Below are 22,221 nucleotides of genomic sequence, written 5' to 3'. Positions count from 1 at the left end.
TATTCATACACTCCTCAGTCACACTCGGTGGTGGTAAGCTACTTCTGTAGCCACAGCTGCCCTGGGGCAGACTGAAGGAAGCGTGGCTGCCAATCTGCGCCTACGGCCCCTCCGACCACCACCAATCACTCACACACATTCACACACATTCACACACAGGCAAAGGTGGGTGAAGTGTCTTGCCCAAGGACACAACGACAGTATGCACTCCAAGCGGGATTCGAACCGGCTACCTTCCGGTTGCCAGCCGAACACTTAGCCCATTGTGCCATCTGTCGTCCGATCACCCCACATACTAGTTTTATCCTACACACCAGGGACCAATTAACTTATAAACCTGCACGTCTTGTGGGTTGAAACCAGAGCACTCGAAGAAAACCCGCGTGATCACATGGAGAACATACAAACTCCGTACAGACAAAGCACGTTGATTCCGGGTCACGGGCATTGAGGCAACGGCTATACTGCCGCGGCACTGTGCCACCACAATCGATTGCATGAATGGGAAGAGATCAATGCCTAGCTACTGTATATGGAACTGTTCTAAAACACATCTAGTCATAGTCATACAGCATGGAAACAGGCCTTTGGCCCAACCTGCCCACACCAACCAACATGACTCTTCGTTGGCCAAGCTGGCCATCCGCGAGTCAAGGCGCCAGACGGTGGAGGGCTCTACCCGAGCCGGCTGCCTGCCCCTTTTCCGGGGATACGTCCGTGCCCGGGTGCGGAAAGAAAGGGAATACGCCCTGTCTACGGGCACCCTGAGGGAGTTCCGCGACCGCTGGGCACCGAGGGGGGTTGAATGTATCCTGGACAAGGATTGCAATATAGTTGTTTAGCAGTTGCTTAGCATATTTGTTTTGTCTTGTATTATGGTGGTGTTTTGTTTTATTGTATTGTAAATACAATTTTAATATTTGAATAAATATTTTTGATTAAAAAATAAAATTAAAATAAAAATAAAATAAAAACATGACTCTTCGACACTAGTCCCACCTGCCTATGTTTGGCCCATATCCCTCTAAACCTGTCCTATCCAGATACTTGTCTAATTGTTTCCTAAACGTTGCGATAGTACCTGCCTCAATTACGTCCTCCGGCAGCTCGTTCCAAACACCCGCCACCTTTTGTGTAAAAAAGTTACCCCTCGGATTCCTATTAAATCTTTCCCCCTTCACCTTAAACCTATGTCCTTTTCATTGCAAATCTATTGAATGATATTTTCCCCTTTAGACTTTATTATAGACATTAAATGCCTTACACTTACAAATGGGTCTTTTCCCTTGAGGGCACATTCCTGCTCTTGACCGGGCAGCGCAGGCCAGTAAATCTGCAAGAGAACAAGGAAAAGAATCGTTAAAGTAGAATTAAATAACAATAAATCCAATGAAGCGATTCACGCACAGAAGTCCATCTTGCTGGATGTTGTCTTAAAGCGTGTTAATCACTAATTAACCTTACCTTTCGATGTTGCCGCAACGGGACTTTTATTTACCATTAATATCTGGTGACGCATTTTTCATCCATCCTTATCTGGCGCTCAAAGATAGCAACTCTACCGCTGCGCCACCATGCCGCCCAAACTGAGATCTTGTGCAATCTGACATGACTTAACTTATAGAACAGTGCAGCACAGGAATAGGCCCTTCAGCCCACATTGTCTGTGCTGAACATGATTGCAAGACCAACTCCTCTGCCTTCCCTTAATCCCTATCCCTCCATTCCATGCATACTGTTGCCTCTCTCCAAAAGTCTCTTAAATGACCCGACCATACCTGCCTCCACAACCACCCCGGCAGCGTGTTCCAGGCACCCACCACATTCTGTGGGGGAAAAAAAAAACTTGCCCCGCACATCTCCTTTAAACCTTGTCCCTCTCACCTTAAAACTATGCCCTCCAGGGAAAAAGCTTCTACCGCTGCGCCATCATGCCGCCCAAGCCTATGCAAATGGTTCATTGGTAGGTTAATTGGCCCGCTGTATGGGGACCCTTGTGTTAACGGGACCCTTGTGTGTAGCCGAGTGGTGGAATAACAGCAAATGGAGTGTGCATCATTGATCCAATTTAGTTTATTTTAAAGATACAGCATGGAAACAGCTCCTTCAGTCCACTCCAGTCGCCAAGTTGCCCCACATTTGGTTTCAAATGTTTAGTTACTGATAGACATTGTGACAAGCAGATACTGCGATGGTCAGACCCTGAGATACAGGATGGCTTAGAATAAGATTTACAGTTTAGGTCGCCACACTACAGGATGGATACGGTGGCAAATAGAGAGAGAGAATGAGAGAGAGAGAGCGCTGAACAGATTCACCAGGATGTTGCCTCGAATTAGGGTTGTGGTTCTCAGGGGAGATTGGATGGGCTGGCTTTGTTCCCACTGGAATATTCAAGGCTGAAAGGTTTATAAAATTATGAGGGGGGCATAAATCAGGCAGATAGTCAGAAATGTTTTTCCCCAGAGCGTGAGAAAGTCCAGAACTAGGTCCAGTACACAGGTTTAGTTTAGTTTACTATTGTCACGTGTAGAGGGAAAAGCTTTGTTTTGTTGTGTGCTTTCCAGTCAGCGAAAAGACTATGCATGATGACAATCAAGCCATCTAGTGCACACATACATGATAAAGGGTATAATGTTTAGTGCAAGATACAGTCCAGTAAAGTCTGATGAAAGATTTGTTTGAAGGGCTCCAATGAGGTAGGTGGCACGTCAGGACTGCTCTTTAGTTGGTGATTGGATGGTTCAGTTCCTTGATAACAGCTGGGCAGAAGCTGTCCCTAAATCTGGAGGTGTGTGTTTTCGCACTTCTGTAATTCTGTCTCACGGGAGAGGGGAGAAAAGGGAGTGACTCTCGGTCCTTGAGGCAGCGTGAAGTGTAAATGGAGTCAACGGTGTCCACAACTCTGCAATTTCTTGCGGTCTTGGATGGAGCTTTTAAGGTGAGAGGGGAGAAACTTAAAGAAGGTCTGAGGGGTAGGTTTCTGATACAAAGGGTGGTGAATATCTGGAACGAGCTGCTCGAGGAAAGACTAATAGACCGGATGTCTTGGTCAGCCCTTCAAACTATCTTTAATCAGACTTTAATGTTTCTGTGCTACATGACTTTATGAGTCTACGATAGTTACAGCGAGATATTTTGCAAACTACAGATGCCAAACCGTGACATGTTTGGAATGTCATAGAGTCAGTCTTACAGCATGGAAACAGGACATATGGCCCAACTCACCCACATCAGCGAACATGTCCCATCTACACTAGTCCCTCCTGCCTGCATTTGATCCATATTTCTCTAAACCTGTCCTATCCAAGTACCCGTCTAAATGTTTCTAAAACGTTGCGATAGTCCCTGCCTCAACTACCTCCTCCGGCAGCTCGTTCCATACACCCACCACCCAGCAATGTCCCAGGCACTGGTCTCTTGTGATTCCTATTAAGCTGCATTCAGGGAAAGTGCTGAACACATCTTTCACTGGAGGTCCATGTGTGATCCATGTCCTCCAATACTAGGCAATCAAAGCCAAGCCAAACATTGACACAACTAATTAGTATAAGACGAGAGATTTGGGTAATGGGAGTGATCCTGGTAGATCAGTTTCCCTTCATTTTGAAGGTTATTTGTTTTTGGCTTTGCTTCATTTTTCCATGTAGTTAATTAAATTTCACTTCACCGTTTGCCTTGGGCTACGATGACCTCAGATTAATACCAGCCTCCGGCGATCTCCCAGCCGAGAGTTTGGTTTCACTTGCCTCAAACGCACAAGGACCTAGGGAAACGTTGTGTTACTTGGTCAACATATGAAAGGGGGCGAGTGCGGGAGGAATGGGATGGATGGGATATGGCACAGCAAGACTGCAGGAATTGCTTTACATGCAGCTGTTCATTTAAACAGGAGAAAGTCGGAATAGGAAAAGACAAGAACTGGGCCCGTGGGAGATTGTTGCCAGGTATTAGCTCCCACACCTCGCCACATCACAGGTCCGTGTGCAGGTTTCCATTATCTGCAAGATGATCATCTGGTTTGGGTTTGAGCAACTGCAGCCTCATTCCTTTCAACAGCACCCAGCTAAATACTTCCAAGTGATAGGATCTTAAATTAGAAGTTCTCTATTACAGTTCGGCACGCTATACTCCAGCGCTGATCAGTGTGAAGGATGACATGCCTTGCAGAACTGCCCTCCTTCCCCCCCTCCCCCCAGCAGAGTTCTCCCTGGCATAGACCCAATGGTTCATGCCAACACAATAGAGCCCAAGGATGGCTTTATGATGAATGGACATCATTGTCGATTGGGATTCCTGAGAGGTCACGGGCAGACGCTTTAACAGCTGAACTGAATCATAGAATCATTGAACCATTGAATCATAAAGTTGGTAAACTTGCAGACTGAAGAAGGGTCCTGACCCAAAACATTACCCATTCTTTATTCCAGAGATGCCTGACCCGCTGACTTACTTCAACATTTTGTGTCTATCTATATATACCAACGTCTGCAGTTTCTTTCTACACATAAACAGTATAGTACAGAAGAAGCAGGCCACTTGGCCCTTTCGGCCTATACTAGCTCCCAGAAGAGTAAGCCCATCTGCCACATCGACCCCTGTAAGAGACTTCTGGACTGGCACACGGATGTGCTGGGGATGGAGGGATATGGGTTAAGTGCAGGCAGATCAGTGCAGCATGGTGACGCAGAGGTAGAGTTGCTGCCTTGCAGTATGTGAGACCCCGGTTCGATCCTGACTACTGGTGCTGTCTGTATGGAGTTTGTACGTTCTCCCTGTCACCATGTGGCCTTTTTATGGGTGCTCCAATTTCCTCCCACACTCCAAAGATGAGCAGGTTTGATTACTCTGGACGGACAGCAACCGTAGTCAGGATTGAGCCCGGATCTATAGCACTGTAAGGCAGCAACTCTACCGCTGTGCCACGATACTGCACTTACCTAATCTCATCTGCCTGAAAATTACCCATATCCTTCCATTCCCTGCTTTTCCATGTGTCTATCTAAAAGTCTCTTGAAAGCCACTATTGTATCTGCCTCCACCAGACCCCTGGCAGTGTGTTCCACGCTCCAACCACCCACCGTGTATCAATACTTGCCCCGCACATCTCCTTTTAACTCTGCCCCTCACCTAATAGCAATGGCCCCTGGGCGTTGGATATTTCCGCCTTGTGAAAAAGATTCTGTCAACTTTATTTATGCCTCCCATAAATTTTTATACTTCTCTCAAGTCTCCCCTCAACTTCTGACATTCCAGAGAACGTTGAAACATTGTTTTAGAAATGCTTTTCGTTGGGAGTGTTTTTGAAAAGTATGGATGACTGTTGCGCAGGCCCGTGAGGTTTGCTTGTTTTATCACCAGGCTCATGGGGATAATACGCCCGGTTTCTGACAGGGAATGCTGTATAGGTTGACAAGACTAAGTCAACAAGGAAGTCAGCACTTCTGGGAAGAGATCGCAACAAACAGAGATTATGAAAACATAAACAACACCAGCGGAGCCGCGGGGGATTGTATGTTTGTCTTGTGGAGTCAGGGCAGGGGGAAATCGCATTGCGTTCGAGGTACAGTAGCTCCAACCATCCCGGTGACCCTGCCTGAGGAACGGCCGGGAGAGACTTGGGGCCTTAGCCTCCACAACGTGACTGTGCGCAAGGAGAGTCTTGATTGAGAAATGGCTTCCTGCCTATTTACTCTGGCAAGCCGGACGATTTCCAATTAGTTTCAGTGCTGGCCTCAACTGTTTGCTGGGCTCTGTGGAATAACATTTATTGAAATGGGAGAGTAAGGCGTTTCTAAAGCAACCACAGTAGCAAAGAAAATCATCATCTTGAAAATCATCTTGATCTAATCACTCATTGTTCTCTGTTTTCACGGGTGCATTTCCTTGCATTGGGATTAAATGCTCTGTTGGCCCAACTCCTGGCAACAAGAGATGACAAAGTCACTAACAATGCCCATTGTAACCATGGTTTCCACCTTTAATTCATACATTTTTTTAACATTTTTTTAAAAATCTGATCATTGTTGGCAAGGCCAGTATTAGTTGTCCATCTCTTATTACCCTTGGAGAAGGTGTTGGTGAGCCACCTTCTTCTGGTGAAGTCTTCCCACAGTCCTGTTGGGGAGCATTTTCTTGGATTTGGTTTAGTTTAGTTTAGTTTAGTTTAGAGATACAGCACGGAAACAGGCCCTTCGGCCCACCGAGTCCACGCTGACTACAATCCCCGTACACTAGCACTGTCCTACACACACACACGGGACAATTTACAATTTTACCAAGTCAATTAGCCGACAAATCTGCACGTCTTTGGAGTGTGGGAGAAAACCAAGGGAACCCCTTATGGTCACAGGGAGAACAAATTCTATACAGACAGCAACCATAGTCAGGATTGAACCAGGTCTCTGGCGCTGTTTGACCTGGTTAAGAGCCCGACTTGGTTGAGAAGCCGCAGTGTATATTTGTAGATAGTACACACTTCGCTCTAATGGTGGAAGGAAGGAAGGAATGCTTTGAGTGGATTGAGTGCCAATTCAGTTTGTCCTAAATGCCTTTGGGCTCACTCAGACTTGAAGCTGAGCAGTGTCAACCAGGGGCTTGGATAGACATGGGAGGGATAACTATTTGCAGGAACCTGGGGAAAAGAGCAGGGAGTTGGAATGAAGGTAGGAAAAAATACACTGCAGATACTTGTTTACGCAAAAAGATACAAAGCGCGGAAGTAACTCAGTGGACCAGGCAGCATCTCTGGAGAATAAGGATTGGTGACGTTTCGGGTCAAGACCCTTCTTCAGATGTGGGGCATAGTCCATTACATTCCTGAATCACGCCTTGTACATGGTTTAAAAATTTGATGGGAGTGTGGGAGCTGTGTGTGGTCCTGTATTGATATCATTCCATTGTATGTTTGGATAAGTTAGGCTAATTTTTAACATTTGTTATTACAGTCCCACTAAGGGCTGAAAGCTGCCTTTACCCATACGACTACCTCCTCTAATTAGAAGAACATTGCCCATTTGATTTACGATGCAACACATACATAGTTATGCCATTCTATTTCTACCTCACATTTCTTGCTGGACCAGGAATACAATGAAAGACCACGACCTGATTAATGACCCCCCCTGAATCACCTCAAACTCACTTTACGCTTCAACCTTGCCCACATGTTTACTTGATTATTACATTAATCCCTCCTGTGTCAATTTGATTCAGCTCCATGGAATCGTAGAACAGAGTTTGAGTAATTGCTGCACAGAAGGAGGCCATTCAGTCATCACGGCGGTGCCAGCTCTTTGTAAAGCAACCTCTTCCTTCCAATTAGGATGCAAAGTGCTGGGGTAACTCAGTGGGTCAGGCAGCATCCCAAGAGAACATAGACTGAAGAAGGGTTTCGGCCTGAAACGTCGCCTATTTCCTTCGCTCCATAGATGCTGCTGCACCCGCTGAGTTTCCCGAGCAATTTTGTGTACCTATAGATAGGAGACCTTTGGGTTGGGACCCTCCTTCAGACACAAAGAGATGGAGTAACTCAACAGGTCAGGCAGCATCTATGGAGAACATAGATAGGTGACGTTCCGGGTTGGGGATCTTCTTCAGATGGCCATTGGATAGACAGTGTCTGAAGAAGGGTCCTGACCAATAATGTCACTAATCCATGTTCTCCAGAGATGCTGCCTGACACGCTGAATTACATCTGCACTTTGTGTCCTTTTGTGTAAACCAGCATCAGCAGTTCCTTGCTTCTACCTTCGTACCAATTCCCTGCCCTTTCCCCCAGGGCCCTGCAAATAGTTTTTCCTCATGTGTCTATCCAAAATCCCGGTTGACTCTCCTTCCATAATCCTTAATAAAGACAGGAAGATCCATTCCTCAAACATTCTCTTGCCTGTTGGGAGAGGGGAGAAGAGAGAGTGACCAGGGTGAGGCCGGTCCTTGATTATGCTGGTGGCCTTGCTGAGGAAGCGTTAAGTGCAAATGGAGTCAATGGAAGGGAGGTGGGTTTGTGTGATGGTCTAGGTTATGTCCACAATTCTCTGCAATTTCTTGCTGTCTTGGATGGAGCAGTTCCCAAACCATGCTGTGATGTATCCCGATAAAATGCTTTATACGGCACACCTGTAGAAAATTGGGGCCATGCCAAACTTCCTGTACCTTCTATAAAAGAAGAGGCATTGGTGCGCTTTCTTGGCCTCTAAAACAAATGTCAGTAATTCTTTCATCAGAGAAGTATGCCCCAGAGCATACAAATGATATAATAGGGACCGAGAGTGAGTTACCTCCTTGGCATCAATGGCTGGCTGGTCAAGTTGAAGGGAGTACAAGGTATCTTTGGCTCCAATGAACAGCTCATCGCGATACTCATCCAGAAACATGGAACGGAAATCCAGGAAGCCACGGTGACCAAAGAAGATAACAGATCTATTGGCAGTCTGCAGGTCTGAAACAAAAGTAACAGCAGTGTTTAGATGTTTAACATTGCCAGTAAACTCTTTGATTCCTTTCTTTAGTTTCTCAGAAGGCTTAGGAAGTTCGGCATGTCCCCGTCGACTCTCACCAACTAATGCAGGTGCACCATAGTAAGTGTTTTATCGGGATGCATCACAGCTTGGTTTGAGAACAGCTCCATCCAAGACCGCATGAAATTGTAGAGAATTGTGGAGGCAGCCAAGACTTTCACGCAAGCCAACCATACACTTCACGCTGCCTCGGCAAGGCCACCAGCATCATCAAGAACGTCTCACCCTGATCACCCCTTCTTCTCCCTTCTCCCATCAGGCAAGACATACAGAGGTTTGAAAACTCATACATCCATATCCAGGGGCAGTTTCTTCCCAGCTGTTATCAGGCAATTGAACCATCTTATCACCAACTAGAGAGTGGTTCTGACCTACCAGCTACCTCATTGGAGACCCTCGGATGATCTTTAATCGTAATTTACTAGCCTTTGACGCACTAAACGTTATGCCCTTTATCCTCTGTCTGTATGCTGTAAATGGCTTGACTGTGATCATGTATACACTTTCCGCTGACTGGATAGCACGCAACACAAAAGCTTTTCACCTTGGTACATGTGATAATTAACTAAACTAAACTTTGTCGTGCAAATATTGATTGTTTGAAAGACACAGCTTAGAAACAGGCCCTTCAACCCACCAAGTCCATGCCGCCCATCATTCACACTAGTTCCATGTTGTCTCACTTTCTCATCCACTCCCTACACACTAAAGGCCAATTAACCTGCGAGTTTGTAGGTTAATTGGCCCCTGTAAATTATCCTTGGTGTGTAGGGAGTGGATGCGAAAGTGGGATGACATAGAACTAGTGATCAATCGTCAGCGTGAACTCAGTGGGCTGAATGGCCTGTTTCCATGCTGTATCGCTAAACTAAACTAAACTCAGCGGGTCAGGTGGTATCTCCAAAGAACATGGACAAAGTGGTTTGGGATCCAATTTCTATCTATCTTCTCCAGAGATGCTGCCTGACCCGCTGAGTTACTCCAGCACTTTGTATCATGTGTTGGAGGAAGTGTTGGTTGGAGTTGTACAGTGGAGACACAAGAGACTGCAGATGCTGGAATCTTGAACAAAAGTCAAACTGCTGGAGGAACTCAGCAGGTCAGGCAGCATCTGTGGAGGGAATTGAAAGACTGTCCATTCTCTCCACAGATGCTGCCTGACCAGCTGAGTACCTCCAGCAGTTTGATTTTTGTTCAAGATTCCAGCATCTGCAGGATCTAGTGTCCCCAGCCAGCATTGATGGAAACAGAAGAAAGAGTTAAGGGTCACGCAGGTGGCACGCAAAGATTTCGTGAATCCCAAAATCCTGGGGTGCCGCGCACGATCGCGCATCACTGCCTATGCCACCACGCCTCACCACACGCCATGCGCGCGTAATGCACGCCATGCGCGCATCACGTGCGCGTCATGACGTGCGCATCATGTCGTGACGCGTAAACGATGTCGCGTATATCATGCGCGAATGACGCCTAAGTGGGAGAGGCCCTTTAATGTTTCAGGTCAAGGATAAGCTCTGACCAAGAGCCTTTTGAACGGAAATAATTTAAATCGCTTTACAAAGAAGCTACTGAACCTGCTGGGTTTTATTGAATGTTCTGCTTTTATTTCAGATTCCCAGAATCATCGTTTTATTTTGTTTTCAACCACAGGGGTCTGCTGCTCCATGAAACATTTCCAAGTTCTGGTGGGGAGCAGGGTTAGGAGGGATTTCAGTTCCTACTATTAATGCCTGTGAATTTTTCCTGTGGATTTTTTATTAATGCAGAAAAGGAAAATCTGAATGAAATGCTGGCAGGTTTTGAGAGGAAATGTCCTGGATACCGACACACTCATCATCTCCTTTGGAGAGGGATGGAGGAAGATCAAAGGCAGAAATACTTGGCATTCACAATCACAATCAGTGGCGCAGTGGTAGAGTTGCTGCCTTACAGTGCCAGAGATCCGGGCTCGATCCTGCCCACGGGTGCTGTCTGTCTGGAGTTTGTACATTCTCCCTGTGACCGCATGGATTTTCTCCGGGTGCTCCGGTTTCCACCCACACTGCAAAGACGTGCAGGTTTGTAGGCTAATTGGCTTCAGTAAAAATTGTAACATTGTCCTTTGTGTGTAGGATAGTGCTAGTATACGGGGATCGCTGGTCGATGCGGACTCAGTGGGCCAAAGGACCTGTTTCCGCGCTGTATCTCTAAACTAAACTAATAAACAAGCCACTTTTTATCGGTGATGTGAGGTAACTGTGGCAATTCGGGGACTGCAGCAACTTATTTATGCAGAGCAAACCCACACAAACAGCAGTGCATTCATCAGCAGGAAAATTTAGTTCAGTGATGCATATTCGTGAGGACTCCAAAAATAGTCCATTCCCTTGTCCTCCTTAAAATAGTGCCAGGGGTTCTTTTCCACTGACCTAGGAAGGTGGATGAGGCCCACCAGGAAGTCCATGCCTCTAACATTACTGGAACATCAGCCTGGATTTAGTGCTGAAGGCTCCAGAATGGAATACCCGGATCTCTCACCATAAAGCTATGGCCTCTTAGAGCCATAGAGTCACAGGTCCATCAGCCCAACTTGCCCACGACAACTAACATGTCCCATCTACACTAGTCTCACCTGCCTGCAATTGGTCCATATCCCTCAAACCTATCCTATTCATGTACCTGCCGAAATGTTTCAGAAACTTTGCGATAATACATGCCTCAACTATCTCCTCAGGCAACTCGTTCCAAAAAGTTACCCCTCAGGTTCCTATTAAATCTTTCCCCCTCACCTTAAACCTATGTCCTCTGGTTCTCGATTCTCCTACTCTGGGCAAGAGACTCCGTGCATTTACCAAATCTATTCCTCTCATGATTTTGTACACCTCTATAAGATCAATCCTCATCTTCCCGTGCTCCAAAGAATAGAGTCCCAGCCTGTCTTGTCTTTGACACGCTGTTTCCACACTGTTTGACTCTATGACATATAAAACATTAAACATTGATAATGTTTTATTATTAATGTTTGATGTTTTATGTGTTATTCTCAACTGTCACTGTATGTCATGTTGTCACTTGCGGGCGGAGCACCAAGGCAAATTCCTTGTATGTGAATATACTTGGCCAATAAACTTATTCATTCATTCATTCATTCATTTGGCCAATAAACTTATTCATTCATTCAAACTACCTTTGTTTCTAATCTTTGGTTTATCATATAGAAAAATGGCAGTTTGCCAGGGTTTGGTCTAACCAATTACTTTAAATTCTAAAGCCCAAGGGTAACCTCAGGGAAAATTATATCTCACCGCATTCAATATTCACTCAACTTTGAAACCAATTGTTTGCACAGAGTAAGTAAAAAAACAGCAACATTTGTTCAAGACTCAAACGCTGATGTAGAAGAAAGATACAAAGTGCTGGAGGAACTCAACGGGTCAAGCAGCATCACTGGAGAAAAAGGATGGGTGGTGCTTTGGGTTGAAACCTTTCTTCAGACTCAATAACGTTTCTTCAGAGTTTGAAGAAAGGTTCTGACCTGAAACGTCACCCATCCTTTTTCTCCAGTGATGCTGCCTGACCCGCTGAGTTACAACTCCAGTACATTGTGTCGATCTTCGGTATAAACCAGCATCAGCAGTGCTGTAGAAGAAAGGTTTTTTATCACAAGGGGCTCACAACTGGCATCATACACTGACCAGAGGTTTCATTCTGGCTTGGTTGAACTAGTTCAGTGGAATTTGTTTAATAAACTGTTCTGGGCCCGTATCTAATCGCAGTGTTTGATTAAATGTTTGGTGTCATGAACTAATCCATTGGTGCTTTATTGTCACAGTGAAATTCTCTCCATGCATACGGTCCAGTAGACTGTAGAGTATTCCTATACCTAAGCACAATCCCCAATTAGCAAAGTGTACAGAAATAGTCCACTGAAACTTCATGGAAGAGGCACCAAGTTTTGGGGCCATTTTCAAAATCCAGTCTGGTCCGCACTGTGGATCTTATGAGCGGTGCTCGATCCAGGCGAGCCCCAGGCTAATGCAGGGCCTCCAGCCATCACCTTCCATGGATCTCCGGATTGTCCAACGAACTGATGTCCCTCGCCTCACCCGTCCACCATTGTGTCCCAGAACCCTTCTTCAGACCCCAAACGTCACCTGTTCCTTTTCTCCAGAGATGCTGCCTGATTGCTGAGTTCCTCCTGCATTTTGTGTCTATCTTTGGTATAAACCAGCATCAGCAGGTCCTCCCTACACACTTGGAGACCCCCCCCCCCCCCCCCCACAAACACAGTCAGACAGCAAAGGTGTCCAAGTATATTTTGGTCTCCTTTATCTGCGTTTAAACATTGTCACTTTATTTATTTCTGGTGGTGAAGAAGTGTTTAGCTGTGGTTTTCATCTAACACCATGCCTGCTTTCCCCTCAGCACAGGAGTCCTGTGAATTCCAAGAGAGTTCAGGGCTATTCCCATTCATAAATCTCGGGAAGGTGATGAAATCGACTAATCTCTGTAGCATTTACACCCCGGTCCTTGGCAGATCTGACACATAACTCACCCGAGCTGTCAGAGCTAGACGGACACCATCCGTTTGTTCAGCTGGTATTTTCCACAAAAGAACTACTCTGGTTTCTGTGTCCGCCTCATCCGAGCTACTTCATTCCCATTCCCCTCCATCCCACTGCTTCCCGTGCATCGGCCTTTACTCTAATTCCATGCCATAACATTTGGACATTGTTGACTCCCTAAAAGGGGGATAGCCATATCAAGCCAACCACACCATCAGACAGATCCCCGATAATCTAACCCCTATATTGGAGCAGGCTGCTCTCAAGTGCTTGCAGGGCCACCTAACACCAAAGTTAGAAGGGTGAGCAATGGTGCAGTGGTCGAGTTGCTGCCTTTACAGAGCCAGAGACTTGGGTTCAATCCCGACTATGGATGCTGTCTGTATGATGTTTGTACGGTTTTCCTGTGACCACATGGGTTTTCTCCAGGTGATCTAGTTTCCTCCCACACCCTAAAGATGTGCAGGTTTGTAGGTTATTTGGCTTTGGTAAAATTGTAAATTGTCCCTCGTGTGTAGGATAGTGCTAGTGTACGGGATGATCGCTGGTCAGCGCAGATTCGGTGGGCCGGTTTCCGCGCTGTATTTGAAGATGTTCAGTTTAGGCACAGTGGCCCGATGTGCTTGTTTCTGTGATGTACAACTCATATACTCTGTGAAATGGCCAAACCAGACACAGACGGAGAATGCAGGTTACATAATTTGATATTGAGTCAGGAGTTTGTAAAGATGGAAGAAGAGGTGTCGCTCCTCAAGCTCGTGTAGGATTCATTAGAGCAGTGCTGGAGGCAGAGACAGTGAGGTGTGAATGGGAATGGGCAGTGATGTAAGGTGGAAGCTGAGAGCTTCCTTATGGCTTCCTTTGGAGTTGCTGAAAAATAAATGTGCAGCAGATCTCCTCCCTGCTAAGGATGCATTCTCGATCTTCCCATCTACCTCGATGGGGCCCTTGCACTTTTTTTTTATCGGCCCTTGCTTCTTTCCTGGGGCAACTTAACAATCCCTCTCTGTCAATCTCTGCTACAGACTCATGGGTTAGAATTTAGATGTTACTGGACAAATATCATACCCAAACATTGGTTGGATTGAATTAAGATGTGGAAACGAGGAACTGCAGATGAGAGTTAGGAAAGGGCATCATTTTGTCCCGAGTGAGAGAGTGGCTCAGGTAGAAAGGAGAAGAGAACCACCAGTCATTTATAATTAGACTGGCATCTCAGGTTGGCATGCTTCATCCTTTCAATTAAGCCCAGGTTTTCATGTGCCTGTTTGCCATCACTTTAGTTTTGATCTGATCTTCCGCTCCCGATATTGTCCCCACATTGACAGCCTTTGTCTCCCTCGCAGATCATTTGTAGCGGGCGGTGAGAGGCTGTGTGGAGATGTGTCGGGAGAAGCGGGAGAGAATCATCACACAGCAGCCCCTCTCAGCAGCTTGTCGGACACCACTCGGGGGAACCTCGGCAGTTTGTAACTGCATGGCACAAGGACTAAAATCACCCAACCTCCCAAGTCTTTAAAGCGTGGAACAGTACAGAAGATAGACACAAAATGCTGGAGAAACTCAGCGGGTCAGGCAGCATCTCTGGAGAAAAAATAATAGGTGACAGTTCAGGTCGGACCCTTCTTCAGACCAAAAGTAAAGGGGGGGGAGGGGAGACTGGAGGCGAGAAACAGCCAGAACAAATCAGGGCCGGCAACAGATGACCTCAGGAAGGGTGGAGCCCACTATGGCCCATTGTTGGCTGGGGAAGAGGGATACAGGAATGCGAACAGTGAACCTGGGCCATTAGGGCCCTTGAACGCACTGCCAGGGGTGATGTTGGAGGATGCAGATACGATAGCGGCTTTAATGAGGCATTTAGATAGGTTTGAGTTAAAATTCAGGGAGTACGGGTGGTAAGGCGGTGGATCGGAAGCATCTGGAACAGTAATATCTACATGGATATCTACATGGATAGGACAGGTTTTGGAGGAATATGGACCAAATGCAGGCAGCTGGGACTAGTGTAGCTGGGATATGTTGGCCGGTGTGGGCATGTTGGTCTGTGCTCCCAACGTACTACTGTATGACTCCATGACTCTATTAAACTAAAACACAAATGAAGATTTAGTTTAGTTTAGTGTCATGTGTACCAAAGTAGGGGTGGGAGATTGCAACCTTCACGTGGTCCAACTTGTTTCAACAAATGCAATCAACCTGGCGTGCACAAACAGAAGATCAAACAGAACAAGTTGTCTTACAACTTTAGGCTGTGCACGCTATACGCAAGAAGAAGAAGAAGTACCGAGGTACAGTGAAAAGCTTTCTTGTTGCTTGTTATCCAGTCAGCAGAAAGACTATATATAATTACAGTCAAGCCGCCCACAGTGTGAGTCGAAGCAGGGCTGGGATCATGCGAAACTCCGGCAGATATCGGCAAACAATTGTCTCCAGCCTCAGACAGTTGCCGGGGAAATGGTTGGTGGGCAGGGAACCAAATACAATGGCCTTAGTCTTTCCCCATGTTTAGTTGGTTGGTAATTTTAGGTCACAAAGGTGAACAAGCCACATGATCTTTTCCTTCCCTGTCAACATCTCTTCACTCGGGGCTCCAAGACCAATTAATATCTATACACACTAACACCGGTTAGTTGGTCATGGAGACTGAAGCTCGATGACATGGACATCTGCCTCAGGCTTGCCGCCGTAATAACACAGGGGCACTGTTTTACATTTGGTCTCCTTCAGTCCGCTGACAACTCAGGCATTAAACCCTCTTTGAGTGAGAACACATTCTTTCTATTTACCCTGCCTAAAATCGCAAGAAATTGTAGAGAATTGAGGACGCAGCCCAGACCATCACACTAACCAACCTCCCTTCAATTGACTCCATCTACACCTCACGTTGCCTTGGCATAGTCAGGTCGATCACTCCTCTCCCCTCTCCGATCAGGCAAGAGGTACAGAAGTGCGAAAATATACACCTCCAGATTCAGAAGGTAGACAAAATTTATGGAGAAACTCAGCGGGTGAGGCAGCATCTATGGAACGAAGGAATAGGTGACGTTTCGGGTCGGTCTGAAGAAGGGTCTCGACCCGAAACGTCACCTATTCCTTTACTCCATAGATGCTGCCTCACCCGCTGAGTTTCTCCAGCATTTTTGTCTACTTTCGATTTTTACAGCATCTGCAGTTCTTTCTTAAACACCTCCAGATTCAGGGACAGTTTCTTCATAACTGTTAGCAGGCAACTGAACCATCCTATCACCAACTAGCGAGTGGTCCTAACCTACCATCTACGTCATCGGAGACCCTCCAACTATCTTTAATCGGACTTTACCTTGCCCTGAATGGTATTCCCTTTATCCTGTATCTGTATACCATGAATGCCTCGATTGTAATCATATATAGTCTTTCCGCTGACTAGTTAGCAAGCAACAAAAGTAAACTAAAGTAAACTAAATCCTTCAACTAGTAGAACTGCCACCTCAAGTTCCGACTGCACAGGTTCAATCCTGACCTCCGGTGCTGTCACTGTGAGGTGTGTGCGTTCACCCTAGGACCAATTGGATTTCCCAAGGGTGCTCCAGTTTCCTCCCACATTGCCAAGATGGGCAGCTTGGTCGGTTTAGTAGCCATTGTATATCTTCCCCAGTGGTGGTAAGTAGCAGAATCTTGTGGGAGGGCAATGTGGTGGCTTGATGGAAATACAAGGTTACAAGGAGTACGATTACTCTGTGAGCTGGCATGGTCTAGATGGATTGCATGACAATGTTCGGTTCTGGGCACCATGTTAGAGGAAAGATGTTGTCAAGCTGGAAAGGGTGCAGAGAAGATTTACGAGGATGTTGACAGGACACGAGGGCCTGAGCTGGAGCGAGAGGTTGAGCAGACTAGGACTCTATTCTTTGGAGTGCAGGAGGATGAGGGGTGATGTTATACAGGTGTACAAAATCATGAGGGGAATAGATCGGGTAAATGCACAGTCTGTTGCCCAGAGAAGGAGCATCGAGAACCAGAGGACATAGGTTTAAGATGAGGGGGGAAAGATTTAATAGAAACCCGAGGGCTGACTTTATTGCACAAAGGGTTTACGGAACACACTGCCAGAGGAGGTAATTGAGACGGGGTACTATGGCAGGGTAATAAGAAAGATTTACACAGGTACATGGATAGGATAGGTTTAGAGAGGCTAATTGCAGGCAGGACCAGTGTAGATGGGGCATGTTGGTCGGTGTGGTCGAAAGGCCTGTTTCCGTCTTGTATGACTCTATGACCCCATGTATGTCTTTCATATCAAATTTAGGTGTTCGAGGTATTGACGGAGAAAGTACTTTCTCCGCTGAAAGAAAAATTTCTATAAAGGGTCGGATGTAATCTTAAAAAGAATGTTTGTTAAGGGTACAATCACAGGGTCGTGGACAATAAATGTAGCCTTTCCTATTACATTGATCGAGGCAGGGTGTGGGAAAAAAATGTCAACATCAAGATCAATAGATGTTTATTTGAGGAGTGCATTGGGTATCATGGTGATATAAAGAGAAACTGTAATATCGCTGAATAGGAGGATGGGAACAAAGGACTGAGTGACCTCTTTATGTTCCTCTGACAATCATAGTGCATTGAAGGCAAAATGTTTCCATATGCCGGTTGGAAAGAGGCTTGGTCTGACCCACCCTGGCCCTCTTTCACTGCTTTGTCACAGTGTGGTCCTGACATCACACACTGTTTTCTCAGAGAAAGCCAACAGCCACAGCCAACAAAAGCAACCTAACCCCCTTTTTCTCCATAGCAAAAGAGTAAAATGCATTAAGGCATGAAAGACATTGCTATTTTTAAAGTTCCTTTCAACAGCTTTGCCCACAGTCTATAAAAGTGTTGAACTGGGCAGACAATGTTGGAGCGGTAGAGTTGCTGCCGTACAGCGCCAGAGACTCGGGTTCGATCCAGACTGTGGGTGCTGTCTGTATTTTCCACGTGGGTTGTCTCTAGGTGCTCCAGTTTCCTCCGGCACGCTCAAGACGTACAGATTTGTGGTTCTGCAAAACTGTCCTGCCATGTATAGGATAGAACTAGTGTATGGGCGATTGCTGGATGGCACAGACTTGGTGGACTGAATGGCCTGTTTCCACGCTGTATTTAGTTTAGAGATATACACCACGGAAACAGGCCCTTCGGCTCACCAAGTCCGCACTGACTGGCGATCCCCGTACACTAGCACTATCCCACACACACTAGGAACAATTTACAATTTTACCAAGCCAATTAGCCTACAAAACTGTACGTCTTTGGAGTGTGGGAGGAAACCGGAGCACCCGGAGAAAACCCGCGCAGGTCACGGGGAGAACGTACAAACTCCGCACGGACAGCACCCATTGTCAGGATTGATCCAGCGTGCCTGACGTTGTAAGGCAGCAACTCTACCATTGCACTACTGTGCCTCTCCAGTTCAACATATTTACAGACAATGCTATTTAAAGTAACTTAAAAATAACTATTTTGATGCCTGCATGCGTGAGAAGGATATGTAATTCATGGAAAGTCCTGGGTAATTCTGGAGACTTGACATTTCTACTCAACGTGTTCTAACGGAAGCCACCGAGCCTGTCCCCCGCGGCCTAACGCAAGGCCCAGAAGACCCACCCATGCTCGTCCACTGAAGACCGGAGACCGGGAGGGTGGCGACGTGATGGGCGTGGAGCGCGGTCGGCAGGAGAGGAGAGGGAACCGAAGTCTGGCCCACTGCGCCCTCATGGTTGGCTGCAGGAGATGCCCCTGGAGCACAAAGATGGGCGTGCGAGGAGAGGGATGTCGGTTCACAGGTCGACCAGAGAAGGCAACGGCTGGAGGCCCACAGTAGCCTGGGGCTTGCCTGGAACAGGCACCGCTCGTAACAACCAGGGAGCGGACTGGACTTTGAAAATGTCGCCAAAACATGGTGCCTCTTGCACGCGGGATCAGTAGACTATTTCCGTACATTTTGCTAAATTAGCCAACTGAAACATCCTACCAACAGCTGGAGAGTAGTCCAGGACTCCCATCTACGTCATTGGAGACTCTCGGACTATCTTTGATCGGACTTTACTGGCTTTATCTTGTACCAAATGTTATTCACGTTATTCTCTTGTTTCATGATTCTGTACACCGTGGATGGCTCGATAATAAACATGTATTCTCTTTCTGCCGTGTGGGAAGAAACTGCCGATGCTGGTTTAAACCAAAGATAGGCACAAAAAGCTGGAGTAACTCAGCGGGACAGGCAGCATCTCTGGAGAGAAGGAATGGGTGACGTTTCGGGTCACCCATTCCTTCTCTCCAGAGATGCTGCCTGTCCCGCTGAGTTACTCCAGCTTTTTGTGATTGTCTTACCGCTAACTGGTTAGCACGCAACAAAAGCTTTTCACTGCACCTCGGTACACGTGACAATAAACACAACTCAAACTAATCGGGGATGTGCTGGGGGTATGGCAATACTCTGCCGGGCTGTTAGTGAGAAAATAATGTCACTGTGCGTTTGCACTTCGCAAATGTGACACATTTAAGCACCATTGGAAACAAGCCTACTAGAGTGAGCCAAGCCCATTGTTACAGCATAAGATATCGATAGCCTTAAACCACTTTCTGCAGGCACAGGGGATCATTTATTCTTGTTACTACACCGCCCTAAGTTGTAAAACATCTTGTCAACAGATACTTTTGGTGCCCAGCTCATTACCTGCCATCATAAACATACTGCCTACCTGCCTTTCTAGAGTTTAATTGTTACTTCAAATGTCAGAATCCAGTGCGTGAAATAAGTACCATAGAACCGTTTACATCACAGAAACTATTCCTCAGCAGTTAAAACAGCTGCGGAGAAGGCAACTTGCTGATATTTCACTCTGGGTGGGCTGAAAGTTAATAAAATCTTGACTGCTTATTTATTGTGGAGGAAGTGACTGGTTTCATGGGCACAGAGAATATTTTGTGGATCGTGTCGTTCTTCTGACGGTGGTGAATGTTAAATTGACTTAGCCGCACAGGTATTTAAATCAGGCTTTGAAGTTAGACAAGGGGGCACTGGGCCTGTCTGTACTCGCTGGGAGTTTAGAAGAATGAGGGGGGGGGGGACCTCATAGAAACATACCGAATAATGAAAGGCTTGGATAGGGTGGATGTGGAGAGGATGTTTCCACTAGTGGGGGAGTCTAGGACCAGAGGCCACAGCCTCAGAATAAAAGGATATGGCTTTAGAAAGGAGATGAGGAGGAATTTCTTTAGTCAGAGGGTGGTGAATCTGTGGAATTCATTGCCACAGAAGGCTGTGGAGGCCAAGTCAATTGATATTCTTAAGGTGGAGAATGACAGATTCATGATTAGTAAGGGTGTCTGGGGTTATGGGGAGAAGGCAGGAGAATGGGGTTGAGGGAAAGATAGATTCGCCATGATTGAATGGCAGATTAGATGAAGGGCCGCATGGTCTAATTCTTCTCCTAGAACATGAATTCTGACATTCTTACTTAAAGACAGGTCTCGCATACCTTTATATAGTTGTGGAGACAGTATGTTGATTTAGGACTCAGAGTCCATAATCAATAACGTCTCACATTATAGAGGTGTACAAAATCATGAAAAGAATAGATCGGGTAGATGCAGAGCCTCTTGCCCAGAATAGGGGAATTGAGACCCAGAGGACAAGGGTTTAAGGTGAAGGGTGAAAGATTTAATAGGAACCTGAGGGGAAACATTTTCACACAAAAGGTGGTGAGGGTATGGAAAGTTGAGGCAGGACTATCGCAATTTTTAAGAAACATTTTGACAGGTGCATGGGTAGAGCAGGTTTAGAGGGATATGGGTCAAACGCAGGCAGGTGGGACTAGATAGGACATGTTGGTCAGTGTGGGCATGTTGGGCTGAAGATTATTTCTACTTCTCCCCTCTTCCCTCAGGCAAGAGGCACAGAAGTGTGAAACCGCAAACCTCTAGATTCAGGGACCGTTTCTTCCCAACTGCTGTCAGGCAACTGAACCACCCTTACACCAAGTAGAGAGCAGTCTTGACCTCCCATCTACCTCCTTGGACTATCACTGAACATTATTCCCTTTATCCTGTTTCTGTACACAGTGGACGGCTTGATTGTAATCATGTATAGTCCTTCCGCTAACTAGATAGCACACAACAAAACAACTTCAATGTACCTCAGTACACGTGACAATAAACAAATCTAAACTAAGCTTCATCCCCAACAACTAAAACGAAGGCACTTCTCACATTGTTTTCCACATAGAACAACATGAGAAGCCGCCCTCTGAACAGTTACCAGGTTGACCACTTGAAAGATGATCATTCAAAGAAACGAGGCACCCTAACCCAAACATGTCGTAACTAACTCCAGCTTTAATTGGTAGCGAGCAGACACTAGTCCGATTTAATTTAGGCTACGTTACTAGAATCCTTCTTTCCTTGCCGCGCTCATAGCCTGGAGGCTTAGAATCATGTTACAGTTCAGTTCCAAGTGCACCCGAGGCCTCCATACCGTGTCATTCATCATTTGCGGAGCCGGGTTAGGCCATTTCACTGTGCAGTGTGGGCTTTGTGGCAATGCTGCTGCAGTGCAGTAAGGAAGCCAATCCTAAACAGCTAAAGAGATGCAGGGAGAAGCTGGTCAGACTTGGATCGCTTTCTTTGGAATGCGAGAGGTTAAGTTGAGACTTGATATGCAGGAAGTCACTCTGCACCATTATAGGGCTTTGATTAGGCTGCACTTGAAGCATTTTGTGCAGTCCTGGACACTCAATTACAACAAAGACATGGAGGCTTTGGAGAGGGAGCCGAAGAGGTTTACTAGTGTGATGCCTGGATTAGCTGGTATTAGCTACAGGGAGAGGTGGGACAAACTTGGGTTGTTTTCTCTGGAGAGTTGGAGGCTGATAGAAGTATATAAAATGATAAATGAAGAGAGGCATAGATAGGGTCGGCAGTCAGAACCTTTTTCCACCAGAGTGGAAATGTCCACCACTAGAAGTAGAGGACATAGCTATAAGGTGAGAGGGGAAAAGTTTGAAGGAGATGTGCGGGGCAAGTTATTTTTACAGAGCGTGTTGGAGGCCTGGAACGCCAAAGGTGGTGGTGGGGGCAGATACAATGGCGGCGTATTACGTCCAAGGCCCACAGACCCCACGCCGACCATCGGTCAC

At 46.3% G+C, this 22,221-nt stretch overlaps 1 protein-coding gene across 2 annotated transcripts in view; it reads right to left on the bottom strand.

Moving 5' to 3' along the window:
- LOC116983323 (semaphorin-3E-like) overlaps positions 1-22,221 on the bottom strand; it is a 144,438-nt gene that overhangs the window by 63,997 nt on the left and 58,220 nt on the right. For both annotated transcript variants that reach the window (XM_033037029.1, XM_033037030.1), the window contains exons 2-3: positions 8,280-8,440; positions 1,271-1,333 (exon numbers count right to left, since the gene is read on the bottom strand). In XM_033037029.1, the coding sequence (XP_032892920.1) occupies positions 1,271-1,333; positions 8,280-8,440 (224 nt within the window). The remainder of the gene's footprint in view (positions 1-1,270; positions 1,334-8,279; positions 8,441-22,221) is intronic.

Source organism: Amblyraja radiata, chromosome 18 (genome assembly GCF_010909765.2).
Source record: "Amblyraja radiata isolate CabotCenter1 chromosome 18, sAmbRad1.1.pri, whole genome shotgun sequence".
In the NCBI taxonomy this organism is placed as follows: domain Eukaryota; kingdom Metazoa; phylum Chordata; class Chondrichthyes; order Rajiformes; family Rajidae; genus Amblyraja; species Amblyraja radiata.
The sequence above is the reverse complement of the archived record's forward strand: the minus strand, read 5'-3'. Positions and strand labels throughout refer to the sequence as shown.